This window comes from Labrus bergylta, chromosome 21 (genome assembly GCF_963930695.1).
Source record: "Labrus bergylta chromosome 21, fLabBer1.1, whole genome shotgun sequence".
In the NCBI taxonomy this organism is placed as follows: domain Eukaryota; kingdom Metazoa; phylum Chordata; class Actinopteri; order Labriformes; family Labridae; genus Labrus; species Labrus bergylta.
Genome location: NC_089215.1, coordinates 7,543,446 through 7,559,181, shown reverse-complemented (window position 1 = coordinate 7,559,181; position 15,736 = coordinate 7,543,446). Strand labels below are relative to the sequence as shown.

Here is a 15,736-nt window from a genome sequence, read left to right as displayed (position 1 = left end):
CGCCATTGTTTATCACAAGCCATCTTTTGATTGCATTTGAAATTAGAACAGAACTATTGCATCGAACAGTAATACAAAAGTAATAAAAAAGGACAATGCCAAATCCCTTTTCATCTTTGTCTGAGACTAAGACCAAGTCGCAATCTAGCAGAGAGACCTTCAGAAAGTGGTCCTTAGACTGGTCTGGAGAACAAGGCTTATCTCAAGTGCTGTGGCAGCAATAGGAATCTGAACTTGCGGGTTAGTGTCGTTTTGGTGGATAGTTTGCGTGTTTTCACTGTGCCTGCATGCGTTTCCTCTGGGTTCTCTCTCCAACAATCCAAAGGTTAGGGTAATTGGCAACTCCATTTTGCTAATTTGTGATTGACTGACAACCTGTCAAGGGTGTAAAGGGTCTCTCATCCATTGGCAGCTGGGATTGGATTACACCCCAAGAGACCCTCAAGAAGCACAGATAATAGGTGGATGGATTTATTAGACCTGAATGAGCTTGTCTTGGCTTGAGCTTCACTAAAAACCAAAGACTAACAACATCTCTGCTGTTTACTGCATTAATTGATTTCTGGCATAATCTTACAAAGATTGGACCATTGTTAGGGTCAAGATTTGAACCAAGAGTGACTGACACACTTACTTCACGCCAGAACAAGTACTGAGGCTGACGTCTGAGTTGACATGACCCACCACCTCGCCGTGGTAATAACAGTTTGCCTGAGGGAGAACAAAGAAAAGAACACTTTGGCATTTAAAATTGAAGACAGGAAGAATGGAACCAGCATGAAACAAAACATGTCAAAAGGTTTTAATCACGGTTCAACAACAGCAGTCCCACATGATAACTGTGACAAATGAGCGAATTAACTCTAGGGAGATAGTCTTTTAGGGTTAGCAGGAGCAGTTCAAACCCATCACCACAACCTAATGATGGCTGAAGTATGAGAGGAGTTTTTCCATTTCCCTTGCTTGCTGTTGGATTTCCAGGTACCAACTGTCATGGACCGCCTGTCAAGCTGCAGCAGGGAGTAAAAAGAATGAATTAAGCCCATGTTTATTGAACCAGGCCTGGCAGCAAGAGGGTGGGGAGGAAGTGTCTGGTTTAGAGTGAAAACAGCCCCTCTGCTAGAGCTAGACCGCCTCACTCAGGTGAGGTCTGACCGACGGCCCACACTGTTTGCCTGTTCTGGAAAACAAGGAAATGTGAATTGTCCAACCCTCATTGGCTGTCTCTAAATATAGAATTAAGGCAGTAAATATCAATGTCTGGCCTTATTGAAGGTGGTGAAGCTGCTGAATATGCATGTTCAGTTTTTTAATGGGTTCCTGGTGTTAAAAGGGAATCCTTGCTTAAGCTTGAATCACAGTATTTCCGCAATTCAAATACTTAATCCAACTGTAGTTTTCTTACTTCTTGAACATGCCAGAGACACTCCAAAACTAATGTGAACATTGGTTTTGAACCTTTGCTTATACATGTGTTTTAAAGACTTTTTACATTGATAACATGAGATTGATTAATTAGGTTGGATTGCTACCCTGAAAAGAGAAGGCAAAAAGAAATGTTCTTTGAAAAGTTGAAAGACCTCAAGTTAATATTCAAAGAACCAAAGTATGAGTTTTGTTGGACATATAGCACCTTTATTTAGCCAATTTAATATCTGAAAGTTTCATTTTTATGTTGTTTACTTAGAAGGCATAGAAAGAAGAAGTTCACCATAATTGGAACCATATCCAAAATGGCAGCCATATCTTTGAAATGCTTAAAGATGACTAAACTGCAATATATATAGTTGGCCAGATATTCTTCTTGTTCTTCCCAAGAACATAAACCAAGCAGCAACTATCTTCTTCCAACATGTATATGGCAAAAGAGTCATGCAGCATATGAAAATAATTTCTTGAGGACAGAGTTGAAATATATATTTGACTATCATAACCCGCTGAAAGCACAATCTCTTATTCAGAGCAAATCTAAGAAGTCGACCCAAAGCCCAGAAAGCCTTGGTGTCGATGACCACTCTCCATATCTTTACCTAGATGTGTACTGAGAGAGACCCATCCATTATGGCGAGGCAAAAAGGTGCAAAGAAGGGACAGCCCATTACATGAAATATGAAATTGGAGTCTTATGGGGAGGAGCAGGGCTGGATTTAGTGCACTGAGTTAATGCTACCACCTCATGTTTCTTTGATGAGATCATGACTGTGATGCATCGATATGCAGGATATGAATAGACTTTTTGTTTCTGCAGAGAGAAATGAGAAGGGAAAGTGCTTACGCCTTCATTTCTCGAATAAGGCAGATTAATAACTAATACCCAGATTATTGTAGGAGCCCACCCTGGGTGTGAATATTACGTTGTTTATCATACATCTGCACTTATTATTATTCCACGTTAACTCTTTAATATCCATGCTGGTGATTCATATTCCCAGTAGATGCTTTCCATGCAGCACATGGCATTCATTTATTGTCTTGATGTAGAAGTTAATGTGAAAGGAGGGGTACGCAAAACAGACAGAGGCAACCAAGGGAGGGCTGACTCACACTGAAGTCACTCCCAGCAGTACCTTGACTTCAACTCTATATCCCTTTCCTGGATCCATGTATCAGTCTCCACCCTGCCAGCAAGACAAATAAATTTAGTTCGGATCATTCTTGAAAGATCTGTTCGTTTCCAGGAAAAGACCCTCCTATGAGGAGCTGGCTGTGGTCATGACAGAGGAATGAGAGGTCGAAAGATGTCAGTGAGTTCCCAAAGCTGGTAAGACACTAAGCAGGTAAAACCTGCCAGCTATACATTCATTAAATCTTATAATCCATGCATAATTCTTCTGAATATTTTATAAGCAGGTTAATAAACAGCTGCTGGAAAGAAAATCCAAGGCCGTAATTTGATGGGAACAAAAAATACACAAATTGGTTTGAGGTTCTTAGATTTTCAAACTTTTGGATTTTCTTCATTTGTGAGCTTTGGAAATTGAATAGAAAAAAAACAACTAATAAATAAGGATCCCCCTGGGCTTTGGGAATTTGCGATTCGAATCTTACATAATTCTTAAACTTTTGACTTCTTAATGATAAGGTACTGCATGCATGACAACAGTTTTTTATCAGTTGCTGTTTTATCAGTCCCATCTTTAATGGGCCTTTAGCATGTGTTTAAATGTGTTTAAAAGTTGGACTGTGATGATTGTTTGAGCATTGACAAATGATCATTTCTGTCTCCAAGTCTCCAGCCATCCATCCATCCATCCATCCATTCATCCATCCAAAATATAAATGTTCATGGATTGAACAGCAATTGCAGCTACACCCATTGAACCATTTACCATCATCAATGTAGAGGGACATAGTATCAAGTTTTAATGAGCCTAGATTTGAAAAAATTAGCTAAATCTCATATCAAATTTCGGTTTGAAAATGTGCATATTTTGTCCTATCTAATACTTGTGTGTCTTGTCTTTAATTTTTGTCTTTCTTTGATGATGCAAATGGATCTGTTAGAAACTAGTATTTTCTACAATCATCTTCTAGTCATCAATTTGAGCAATTTAGGTTGGGATACTCTCAAAAGTTTCAGAGTCCACCCTGAGCTCATCCACTACAACTACTTCTTTGTCTTTTACGCTTTGGAATGGCAGAAATTCTAATAAGATGACCAAGCCCAGACTGTGATGGTCCAGCTTTGCTCTCTCAGAATTCTCCAGTGGAAAATCTTGTGCATTTTACTGTGTAGGTTGGCCGTAATGAATTATATTAATCCCATCTTTTGTGGGTTTCATCATATGTAGGCCAGTCTTTCTATACACGGACCTCACATGCTGTCTATTATTGTGCTTGATGGGTATCTAAACAAAAATAAGATGTTGCAATGTTTGCTTTCCAAACTGAAAATGATCAAATCTCGGAAATCAAGCAAGAAGGTAGAAGGTTTGAGCAGAGAAACTGTTCCACTCCAGCAGTATCAAACTCTTCCATTGCTGTGCATGGGGGTGCAGCTTCCTAACAGTATCGCTCCTTCCAAACCTTAAAAGAAAACCCTTCAATAGGGGGCTATTTATGGAACCATGGAAGCTGTTTCAAAAGAACCATTGTATTTGAAAGCAGGACATGTTTCACTGGAATAAAAAACCCTAGGCTTAATAAGATTATAAATATCAAGACACAGAGGAAAATCATAAGAAACTGTAGAGAAACCACAGCAAAACATCAATATGTATTACTGATGCAATTAAAAGGTATCAGCTATGCAACTATTGACTTACAAACAAAAAAAACATAGGCTATATTTGCAAATTCTTATTTTTAAAACCAACACTGTATTCTCTTAGAGTTGTAATTTAACAGATGCATTTTGGACTGAAGAACCCCACTCATAAATGCAAGGACAGTTGCTGAATATTTCACTGTCAGAGCGACTTCTGAAGTGCACTTTGATGTTCACTCGCTCAATATTTTCTTGCAGACCTGCGCAGCAAAAACAGTTTTTAAGATGGTTTTAAGTTATCCATTATAAAAGACTCGAGCTGTTCTGTAAAAATGTGTCAGTTCTCCGACCTCTGTCTGCTTTTTAGTTCATTAAATATGAATCATCCAGCAGAGAACAAAAATGTGTCAGCTTACCTACACAGGCTTCCTTATGCGCAAGACTGACCAATTCCAGATAGTTCAAAGATTTCCAAATGCAACATCCTTTTTTTTCTTTGCTTTCTAATTGAGTGCTATAGGAGCGCAATAGAACTGGACCCAACCGGGCAACAATTCATGAACAGCAGAAGAAAATATCTAAGAAGAAAAAGAAGCTTTTTTACAACATACCGTGAAGTTGTGAGAGCCAATGACTGCATTGCCATCTTCCTGGTAATGGGTTTCTGTATAGTTACTTGCAAACAGGCCCCTGAAAAGAAACACAGAAGAAGTCAGTATATCTAATGTGCTCAATCCTGAAATTCCAGTGTATGGAATGATTGTAATTTGATTGAAAAGTTAACCCGAGAAGAGCAAAAATAGAATAGAAAAGGTGTTGGCATTGAGGAAGAGAATGGAAATGCTGCTGTGAGGTTATCTATTAAACATTGTTATACACCACATGCACCATGAAAAAAAAAAAAACATTATCAATCAATAACTCATTCCATTTGAAACAATGTGGCGGTAATGAGCTTACATGTTACAAGTAATGCATGATAGACATATGATCTGGAAAAAATGGGAATGAGGGGATTATGTTGACGGATAAACAGTGGAGAAATAATTTATTTACAGACTGAAATCAATAAAACCATAGAGAGACTCTCAGAGGTTACCAAATGATCCATGAACATTTTATGTCTAGAAAGCACAATAAATCAACACCGCAAATCTCTGCTGCAGGCAAACAGAGGGAATTTTCTCTGCGTAAGACTGATGAAGCAGCAGCATATATTCAGAGGCCAACAGCTCCCTGGTGTTTAAGTCAACAAGAAGTGAGGGAGGGATAACTCCTTGGTGTGTAAAAGTATGTCTTTTGTTTATAAAGATAGTGACCTTTGTGCATATTTTGACAGCACAATCTAATATTGCAAGGGAGAAACGTTAAAAGGCAAAATGGCAACAATAAGCTTTAACATGGAATTTATCACACGAGGGAACAGAATTTTTTTTATCATTGTGTTACAACAGCCATGCTGTGTTTAAAATATTTGTTTATATCATGGGCTCTGATCCAAGTTAACCACATTAACTATAGGTGAGCATTTATCATATGAACAGAGGCTGCAGAAGTATACATTCTTCTACTCAAGAAGACGTGATTTAACTTTAATTAATGGGATTTAATAGAAAATAATGTCTTCTTTTTGGATAAACTAAATGTGAAAAAGTATGTACTCTGAAATGTACTCATGGTTCAAAAGTCAAATGTAGCCTATAGGACTTGGCTCATTGCTTTTCTGAGCAAAGTTTCTTCCCCGTGTTATTTCTGGATACTACTAAACTTTAATCATTCAAACTCTGAATTAAACAAACCATCTTAAACCAATACAATTTTTCTTTGCTCCAATGGGCAAATCCCTTGGATAGGGAATGTCTTCCTGCCTTAACATTGTCTGCCATGTTGGGTTATTGGCATCCATCCATAGTTCCCCCTTTTTGAAATGCACAACAGCTAACAAAACTGTCAATTATCGCCTCATCTCTTAGTGGAGTTTCCTCAATAATCTGTTTTGTTATGAGAAATCATAATCTTTAAATAACTCCTACAGATACAATAGGGTCCTCGCTCCGAGGTCGCTGCTCGGGCCCTAAATAGACTGTTTCAAAATGCCTGTTGTGTTTGATTTGCTTTGAAAGATGCACTAAGTATTTTCTTCTCTATGCATTACTGTCCCATGCATTAAACTGAAAATGTTCTTGTTTCCCACCAAATGTTTCAAAACTGAGGTAAAAAGAAAGCCTGTTTTTGTGGGCGGTACAGATACAGTATGTTTGTTAAAAAGTAGAAGGTTGAAAGTTGCCACAATAAATTATATCGGAAAAATCTACCAATGTTACAGTATCTGTGCTTTGTTACTTACCCCCTCTACATAATGGAAGATACATAACAGGAAAAAAGATTTCAAGAACTACTGGTATATTGACATGAAACCCACAACACAAGGTCCCACTTACTTTTGGTCTATACAGCCTCAAACCAAGTGTCTTGGACTTCCACAGATGAATGAGCAGCTAACATGTCATGGAGATGTACAAATATGTTTCCCTTTGTGGTATTTTAATGTTATTCACGGGCAGGAAGGAACCTTCAAGCTCTTCCTGTATTTTCTCCTCAAAGGGAAATGCATTTTCCGCTGTCTCCCTCAAAATCTTTAACCCCAACAATAAAACGCTTGACATGCTACCTTGTAATGTTTTGTGATTGAACATATGGGCGGACATAGCATAGAAGTAAGTTATGGTACAAGACTTTCGTTTGAGAAATATCTGCAGATGTTTGTATGCTTTATATTCTTGCTGTGGCTCTGGGCCATCATTGGATCCAAAAGCCGCCTGTAGTCTTTTGAAGCCCACAAAACGGTTGATTATTTGACACCCAGAACATAGATTTCCACCCCCTAGAACCCCAACCCCTAGAGAATGTGTTAGTTCTGTTTGGCAAATATCTTTGAATGAGCCACTCACTTAAGTGAATAAAAAAGTATGGGGCCCTTACTTTTTGTAGTTTAAGTTTTCAGATGGGGTGCTCAGTTGTTACAAGGAAAAACTAAATTCATGCTAATTCCTTTATCCTAGGAAGGGCTTCCAATGTTCATTGCTGGAGTTGCAAATGTTTGTAGTTTCTTCCTCATAACCATACACCTCCTGTATATGGTTGTATTTTACAGTACCAGTTTAGATGTCTGTCTGGCTAGCTAACAAAGTTTGGAATGTTGCCTTTTGACTAAGGGATGGGTACAATACCCAGCGATGTACCTGTTTACCCGTTTCAACCAACTGATGCTCTGTGACATGGTGTACAGTATGGTGTACAGTATATGTCATGCGTGATATGCACTGATGTGCTACTATCCCATCCATTTCAGTTAAAATATATCTTGATGTCAATAATTCCATTAAAATGCATCAAAACTATAATAATGGGCCCTTTTTAGTAGTAAAAAGAAGGGGTTAGAATAAAAAAGGTGCTAGAAATTTAATTATTCAAGTGAAGTATATATGAACACTTTATTTATGTACATTAAAGAAGTATTTTCACTATGTTACCGTCCATCTTTAATATTAGCTTGTGAAAGTTGTTGAAAGCCTCAAGTGTTGTAGGTCACTCAGAACCACTGAGGGTAAAGAACCTCAGAACTCCAGATTTCCTTTCTCGACTCAACCAACAGATGCAAAGCCTCAATATCCCCAATGATCAGCTCAACTGATCTTTTTTGAACTTTTCAAAACAATCTTAAATGCCTGGTGCACTGGTGGACATCTAGGTTTTTTTTTAAGTTTGTTTGAGGGCACCATAAAACCTCTGAACTGTTCTATGCTGTAACTATAAAGACCTTTTCACCGTCACACGACAAAATCAATCATGGCTGTCCTTCTTGTCACCTACAGAGATTACTGTCCATTCTCTGGGGAAGTAAAGGACACTCAGCAGGGGGTAAGAGGATCAACAGCACAGACATCAACAAATGAGCCAAGATCCAAAAAGGCCACATGGACAGGATTGATTATTCCAGCATGAGCATGTGTACTTGTGTTCATTATTTGTACAAAGATGGATGTGGATTTAAGTGTACTGTACAAACAGGGAGTGCTGGTGTACAGTACTGCACTACAGTACACCAGCAGATGGTTGGCTGGTGCTAATCCACAGCAGAGGAACAAACCTCAACAGGCAGCTGGATTCTCTTACTGACCTCACCGCTGACAACCCAGCTGGGAGTGTCAGATGTAACAACCAGGGGAGGGGAGTTATTTTGTTTGGGAGCTGTCAGCATGAGACACAATGCTTCCCCGCCCTCCACTCCTCTGCTGAGCCAAAGAGCTGGTAATAATCATTGGATCAAAGCGAGGCCAGAAAAGAGAGAGAGCCAGATAAAATGATGTGTTTCTTCAGTCTTAATTAGGTCTGCGCTCTCAGTCGGACACACAACCTCAACATCTGCCCACAGCAGACAACCCGGTGTGGTTGGTGAGTGTGTCTGCCTCTCTGCTTGTCTGTAACACCCCAGGGTAGTGTGGGTATAAAAAGATGCTGTAGACACCCATGTGTCATCCACATGTTACATTTTCTTTCTGACTACCAATGAATGGGAATGGGAGGGGGGTGGGTGTCAGAGTCTTGCTCAAGCACTCTGAGAGAGAACATACAGTCGTTGCTGGATTCAACCCAATGACTAACCTCACTGTTGACTATATGATCAAAATTACAAAAAGGTATGAGCTAATGTCACCAGTCAGTAATACTCAACTTGCTTTTAAAATAGCTATTAGCTTTCACATATTTCCTTTGTTACTTAAAACTTTAGCTGATTGTGCACTCAAGGAAGCTCCATTTCTTTCAATGCCTATAAATGAGAAATGGATGGTTTCAAATCTGGGGGGTCCCTATTTTTGGACATGCTATCTCCAGCTAACTTACAATCAATGTGGAACCACTGAAGAGGTGGAGCTGAGGTTGGCCTTAAGCTGCCTTGCAAACAGCTACAACGAGCCCACCTGTGACTCAACCTAATCTCTTATTATGCAAATATATGCAAACCTCTTTGCCTCAATATAATCAAAACAGATGTGAAAAGGCCCCGATAATTGTTTTACGAAAAAGGAAAGAGCGGACACTTCACCATTCCGACTTAATGTGGATTCCTTGGCCTTTTGACACTCCAGGAACTTCTTTGCGATTCGCATTGGCTTCATTTTTCATCACCTAAGGTTGCCACTTGACAATATTATACATGTCCATACATGGCATTTTTGCATAGCCAGCAACACAAATAAGCCCCTGATAGGCCTTTACAGATTTTCATCTCACATAAGCGCTAATAGCCTTAGCCATGTCTGTGTCAACCCAGCAATCCAATGCAATTTGTTACTCAAATTCTAATGAATAAATGGGCACCAGTCTATTGTTTAAACAAACCTGCCTCCAAGGGGCTAGAATGTGATAAAATACCATGTAAGGGTACAATCTTTCCTGCACACATCTCTGAAAACATGCAGAGGAATAACTTCCAGAAGTTCAAGCTTACTCAGGAAAGTGCAAAAACACAGAAAAAACCTAAGTCCACACTAACCAGCCAACAAGACTTATGGTTTCACTTCATCAAAGCATAGCAATGGACTACCAGCCAACCTCACCATGTGTTTAATTCCAAGAGCCTCTGCCTTGCATTGCAGCAGCCACTGTTTATCAATAAGCAGGAAGTTAATGAGGCGTTGGAGAAGGAAGGCAAGGGAGGGTCTTGTCCCCATTTAAAATGCATTACCCATCTAAAAAGGGCCACCAGAAGACTCAGTCTGGCAGGCAGGCAATTGGTATATAGGAGAGGCACCAGCAGTCAACAAGAAGATACAGCATTACGGCTGTAAATGCCAAACCTGTCCAGAGTGTAGGCAGGCGGACACTTGAACATCCACTTAATAAACGCATAACTGCAAGTGGGTCACAACAGAAAGTAATTCTAGCTGAGATTTCTGGGACTGCTGCAGGAGCTAGTCTTTAAACTCGGAGACAATGATATTTGTTAACATCTAAGCATCCCATCTGTTGGACAGGTACAAGAACCATAATTACAGTCTTCATGTTTACATCTTGTCATGCTGTCTCCAGCCTGAAAAAGAACAAATCACATTATGAAGGAAACAGCATTACATTTGGGAAAAGAGTCAGATTTTCCTGTCAGTAGATTTGACAACGCAGACAGAAAGACAATGAAGTCACTTCAAGCTAATCCTGAATGCCAGCAACGAAATGCCAATTCTGTTCTTCTGCCTGAAATTATCATATTTTTTTTTTTCTGTTGAATCTCTTTTCACGATTGTCACCCTCTTCTGTCTGTCTTTGTACAGGGAAATTACTTACACACTTCAAAAACTGAATAGAATAAATGCGTACATAGAAATAAATGTCATAGCTGAAGCATTCACGCAGATCCTCTGATCGGGTAATACAATCACATATGTCAGAGACTTAATCTGTTTGGAAAATGATCGACAAGACCAGGCATGATTTGGCATGTAGTCATTGTGCCTTGTAGTAGTGATAGCTCTGCTCTTTGCATGTAAAGTAAATTTTGGGTTTGAGGCATATTAATTGAAACAGGCCTGATGAATTGGAGGAAGTGCCCAATCAATCAACAGGAAAAGGGAGGTCTTATCTGTCACTGTGTATGACCTAGAAAGAGAGATTCTGACTGTCTCACATTGCACCTGGCAATCATGCTGAAGAATGTCGTTTTCGGCTTTCATATGCTAATGAAACATCGGTTTTCTATTGATTATGACACAATATTGTACATGCTTTGATTACTTGTGATATGATCATGGCAATAACAACGCAATCGAATGTGAGACAGAGCGAGAGCCAAGCAAAAGTCACGCAAAGGTTGATAAAAAAAAACAAAAAACACACCATCAGTATGGCAGAGACTGTCTGGGAATTTGGTTGAAAAGACAAAACATCTGACTGCAGGCCAAGAAAGTGTTCCCCTCAAAACTTTTGCTTAATGGCTTTAAGATACTATTGGATGTAGAACAGTTCAGCAGGCTTGCCTTCGTTGTTGGCCTTTCTGCTATATTTAGCGGAAAATAATAACCTTTTTATTTTGTCAAATGGGGTTCCAACTTTAAGCTCTGCAGGATATCTTTATCAGATGTCTAACCAGGCTGTAAGTGTAATTGTGCAAAGAAAAGGTTAGCACTTACACATTCTCTGACAGTCATTAATGTTCTATAAAAAGTACATCTACTTCCTTTTTTGGAGAATATAACTTGAGTATCCTTAATTGACTTGCTATGATCAGTACTTTGACACTATAGCCTCCATTATCATTGTTGGAATACATGTAAGATGAATGCGTAGTGATTTCCCAGTCACAGGCTCCGATATGTCTCATTACACTCAGACAACCTAATCAGGGATTTCTGGACAAATCCTAGAGTTAACCATGATAAATGAGAAGCTCTGCATTCGGCCTCTGCAGAGCGAGTTGCTTTCTTGCACTTGTGAGCCCTTCTCTGTAACAGAAAGTTATTTAGAACAGATGTAAATAAAAACATTAAGAGCAGATGAAATCATCATCAAAGCAATACGTTTCTTATAAAAACCTAATCTAGGAGCTCCAATTAGTACATTACACTGCAAAAGAGAGACTTCGTAAGGCAATGTGGTAGTAATAATGTCCCTTCTCTTTCATGTGGCGAGTGGCAAGAACCCAGCTTGGTTCGGAAAAAGTGGGATCATGTGCATGAAAAATCTACAATGGCGCAAACCCCCCCCCCCCCAAGCCAAAAGAACTTGTCTCAGTGTAAGTAACATTTTTTTTCCAGAAGCGTCGGGAAAAGGGCCAGTCTTCCTGGCTGTGATCTGTCTGACATCAGGCACTGTTTCAGGCCAGTGCCAAGTAGAGCAAAGAAGTAGAATTCCCCCCGCTTACCCCAAGCTCAATGCAACTCCCAGCCTTCATGAAGCATGTCTTGAACAGAGCCATTAGAGCATGCTAGCCAATGATTTCTGCTCAAGGAAGAGGGAGGAAAAAAAGAGGAGGGGGGGGGGGGTGTTGTGGGCATAAAAAGTTAAGGCAGATGGTTTTGACGTTATTTATATAAGCTGCCATGTTCAGAAGTGAGTTAACATGCAGCTCAGTGGCTCTGCTGGCACAAAGGCCAGCACTCGGCCCAACACGACAAGGGAAAAAAAACAAAATAAATTTTTGCTTGTGTCAAGAATTCTGTTGGAAGTGCAAAAATTAAAAGTGTAATTCATTCATTCAAAGGGAAAGGAGGTTGAGTCCTGATTTGAACTTATAACTGCCTCATTATGATTCTTTACACCAGTGTGGCAGCCCGAGGTGTTTAATTGGCCAATGAGATGGTCAAACAAAATAGCCATTAGTAGCTGTTGCACGCAAGAATTGCAGTGACTGTCACCTCAGGATTGATGTGGTTAAGCCCAGGCATGCCCCGCGAAATCAATAAAGTGTCATCACTGTGCAACGTCTGTGTGATGGATGACTCCACAGGATCCCAATTACAGAGAGGGGATGATGAATACCACCTCAACAATGGATGACTTAATTGGAATTAGGACATAAATGCAACACTACTCTTTGATAAAGTGTGAAGACTATGATGCAGATTATGATGAGATACACTAGTATGGGAGTTTCAATCAAAATAAAAAAAAGGTTTTATAGTTTCTCAAACAGTGTTTACCTGAGTTGGTCCACTAACACAAGTTATACTTGTTGAAGAAAAACAGACTCAACTACAGTCAGAAAACTAACCAGCTTTACATGTAGAACTTTCATTTTTCCCGCACTTTCATAGACCGAGCCCGTTTCAAATTATTGCTTTTCTCCAGGTTATGTTGCTTGCAGCATTGACAAGGCCCATGCTTGTTGGCCGTTTGCAATGAGTGCTTATTGAGGTGAGCTGGGGCCGAACTGTTGGGGAGCATGTCTGTTTGGAGTCCATGGACTCTCAGACATGCACCCATTGGGAACAGGCCCCTGAAAGTAATACTCTCAGCATTCTTGAAAAATCCTTAAGGTCTACAGCAAAACACAACCCAAGAGTGCAGACAATTGGCTGAAATCTTCTCAAAGTATGCCAAGTTGAGATACACAAATATTCCTTTTTTGTAAGCCAATTGTTTGCAACGAGTATGAATCAAAGAGTGGTAAGTATGTAAATCAAGTAAGACAGTGTGATCTCAGACCAAGAAAGAGAGAAAGCCCAGAGAGGAACTGAAGGTTCTCCAAGAATCCACATGAGAACATACATCAAGTCTGTCCTAACCTAAAAAACAAATAGCATTGGTGATTTTTTTCAAATGCTGGTTGTTTTTCCAGAGCAGATGTGGATAATAACCATTGTGTGCAATCTAAACCAGGGCATTTCAGGTGCCTTAACTTCAGAGATTTCAACCATGTTCTGGGGAGAACAAGAAATCCTCATGTACTGTTTTCTGCATTTTGTCAAATGGGTCATTGCAAAAGTGCCTGGACGAGCATTTCATTAAAGCATGAGGACTTCTTTTCTTTTCTTTCAGCTGTCCCTTCGACACAGTTGCTTCCTGTGTCACATTAAGCACACAAGCTGTTGCCCCATCATATTACAGCAACACATTGTCTCCTGCTGCTTCATAGTCCACACATTCCAGTCACCATACTCAATGAAATTGTGAAAAAATAATAGCAAGTCATGCTGTCTATGGGCTGGTTGTAGTCACAAAGTCGTAACTGTGAACACTACAACCACAGGAGATGTGTTACTTGGAGTCATATGTTGTTTCTTTGCCTGCTGTCACATCAAGGCACATCTGGCTCTCGCATGTTTTACTTACTCCTCACTGTTTGTCACCCAAAGGCATGCATGCACGAGCCAAATGCTGTCTGTAATAACAGTCTTACCCAAAATTACCATCCCATCCCTCAAGGTCAAACAGGACAAAGGGCCTATTTAATTTCTTCATCAAACTTTATTTGTATCCTTCATGACATCACATTCCTCGAGAACTTGGAAATAGTGTTCACATGTGACTAATCAAAAACAGTGTGACCTGGGGCTGAACGGCATATTGTTTTCCTATTATGATTTTGATGCACTCACAATGCAAGTCACAGCACATGTGTGTGAATACGTGAGTCACACCGCAGCACATGGGATGTCAGTCAAGCGACTTGAAGGAAGTCATGATGCCACTTTTGTGTTGTTTGATGCAAACCAAAATGTCCAGTCTTCTTTTTTTTTTCCATGAATAATTCACAAGAACAGTCAGATATCACCTCCGACCACTGTGCATGCAGAGTCTGTGTCCCTTGCATGTCAAACTGTTTAGGCTGCTAAACGCTGATGCTGTCACAGATACAGCCGCATGAAGCATGACCCATGAGGCAGGCGCTCAATCACACCACTGAAGTGAGTGTATTCCCGCTCGTAGCAGCACCTTGACCACGAGCTCATTTGTGCTGTGGCCACATAAACAAAACGGACTGTTAACGTAGCAAATGTGCCGCTGATTGTTTACTTCTAGTGACACAGTTAAGTGTTGTGTGAGTCACAGGCAGCTCAAGGCGGTGAGCTTTTGTTAAATTAGAAGTTACAGTCATGGGACTGGTCATGATCTGCTGTCAGAGGGCTGTATGCAGTATGTGATGAGAGTTGTACGGTGTTTAGATTTGAAATGAGAAAATTACTTTTAGACCAAGGTAACTGGATATGTGTAAGTGTTTGATCGATGTACAGGAAAAGAAACTGCTTTTATCTGGTTTATTTCCTTCTTTTTCTTTTTTTAAATGGCTAAATATATATATATATATATTGAAGAAAGAGAAAATATTGCAATGCCAGTTTTTTCCACTATTATTCAGTCCTAGTGTGAACTCTGAAAGCTCTACAGAGGTTTTTTTTTTTTTTGTCTTGCCTTTACACAAGTGATAACTTCATTTAAAACAGCAGGAAAACAAATAAAAACAGAAAACTCTTGGCAGTCTTCTCCAGATGGATTTTCTTTTCTCTTCCCTCGTGGCATGGGCCAGTGACATTGTTATCTGAAACTAATTATCCCGTGTGCCAAAGCAGCAGTCTCTCAAATCGCCTTTGTTGTTGTGGATCACTGGAGGGGAGATCCTTCATCCTGCTTTTCTACTGCTATCTGCCCTCGGGGCTTTGGTTGCTCCATGGCAAGAGAGCATATGCCTGCGCTCTTCTTCTTCATCTTCCCCAGTATACGTGCTGTGTGTGTGTGCGCGGGGGGTTGTGGGAGCGATGGGACGAGGAAAAAGAGTGCGTTCCCGGCTTGTTTGAAGGAGCCTTTGCGTGTGCTGTTGAGCTTGATGTGATTTATGCACATCTGTGTGGGAACATGTCTGTGTCTGCGCACTTGTTCACATGCAGGTATCACTGCATGTGTGGTTGTCACAATGTGGGTTGTGTTTGTTTCCACACACACACACACACACACACACACACACACACACACACACAGCAGACTCATGGCTTATAGATCATGCAACACATTTTTTTTTTTCTTTCACCACTATCA

The 15,736-nt window shown here is 40.0% G+C and overlaps 1 protein-coding gene across 1 annotated transcript in view; it reads right to left on the bottom strand.

The window, feature by feature from the left end:
* The window catches only part of LOC109992202 (disintegrin and metalloproteinase domain-containing protein 12), an 80,596-nt gene that overhangs the window by 34,456 nt on the left and 30,404 nt on the right, over window positions 1-15,736 (bottom strand). The window contains exons 4-5 of the mRNA XM_020644728.3: window positions 4,819-4,897; window positions 635-711 (exon numbers count right to left, since the gene is read on the bottom strand). Of these exons, the coding sequence (XP_020500384.1) occupies window positions 635-711; window positions 4,819-4,897 (156 nt within the window). The remainder of the gene's footprint in view (window positions 1-634; window positions 712-4,818; window positions 4,898-15,736) is intronic.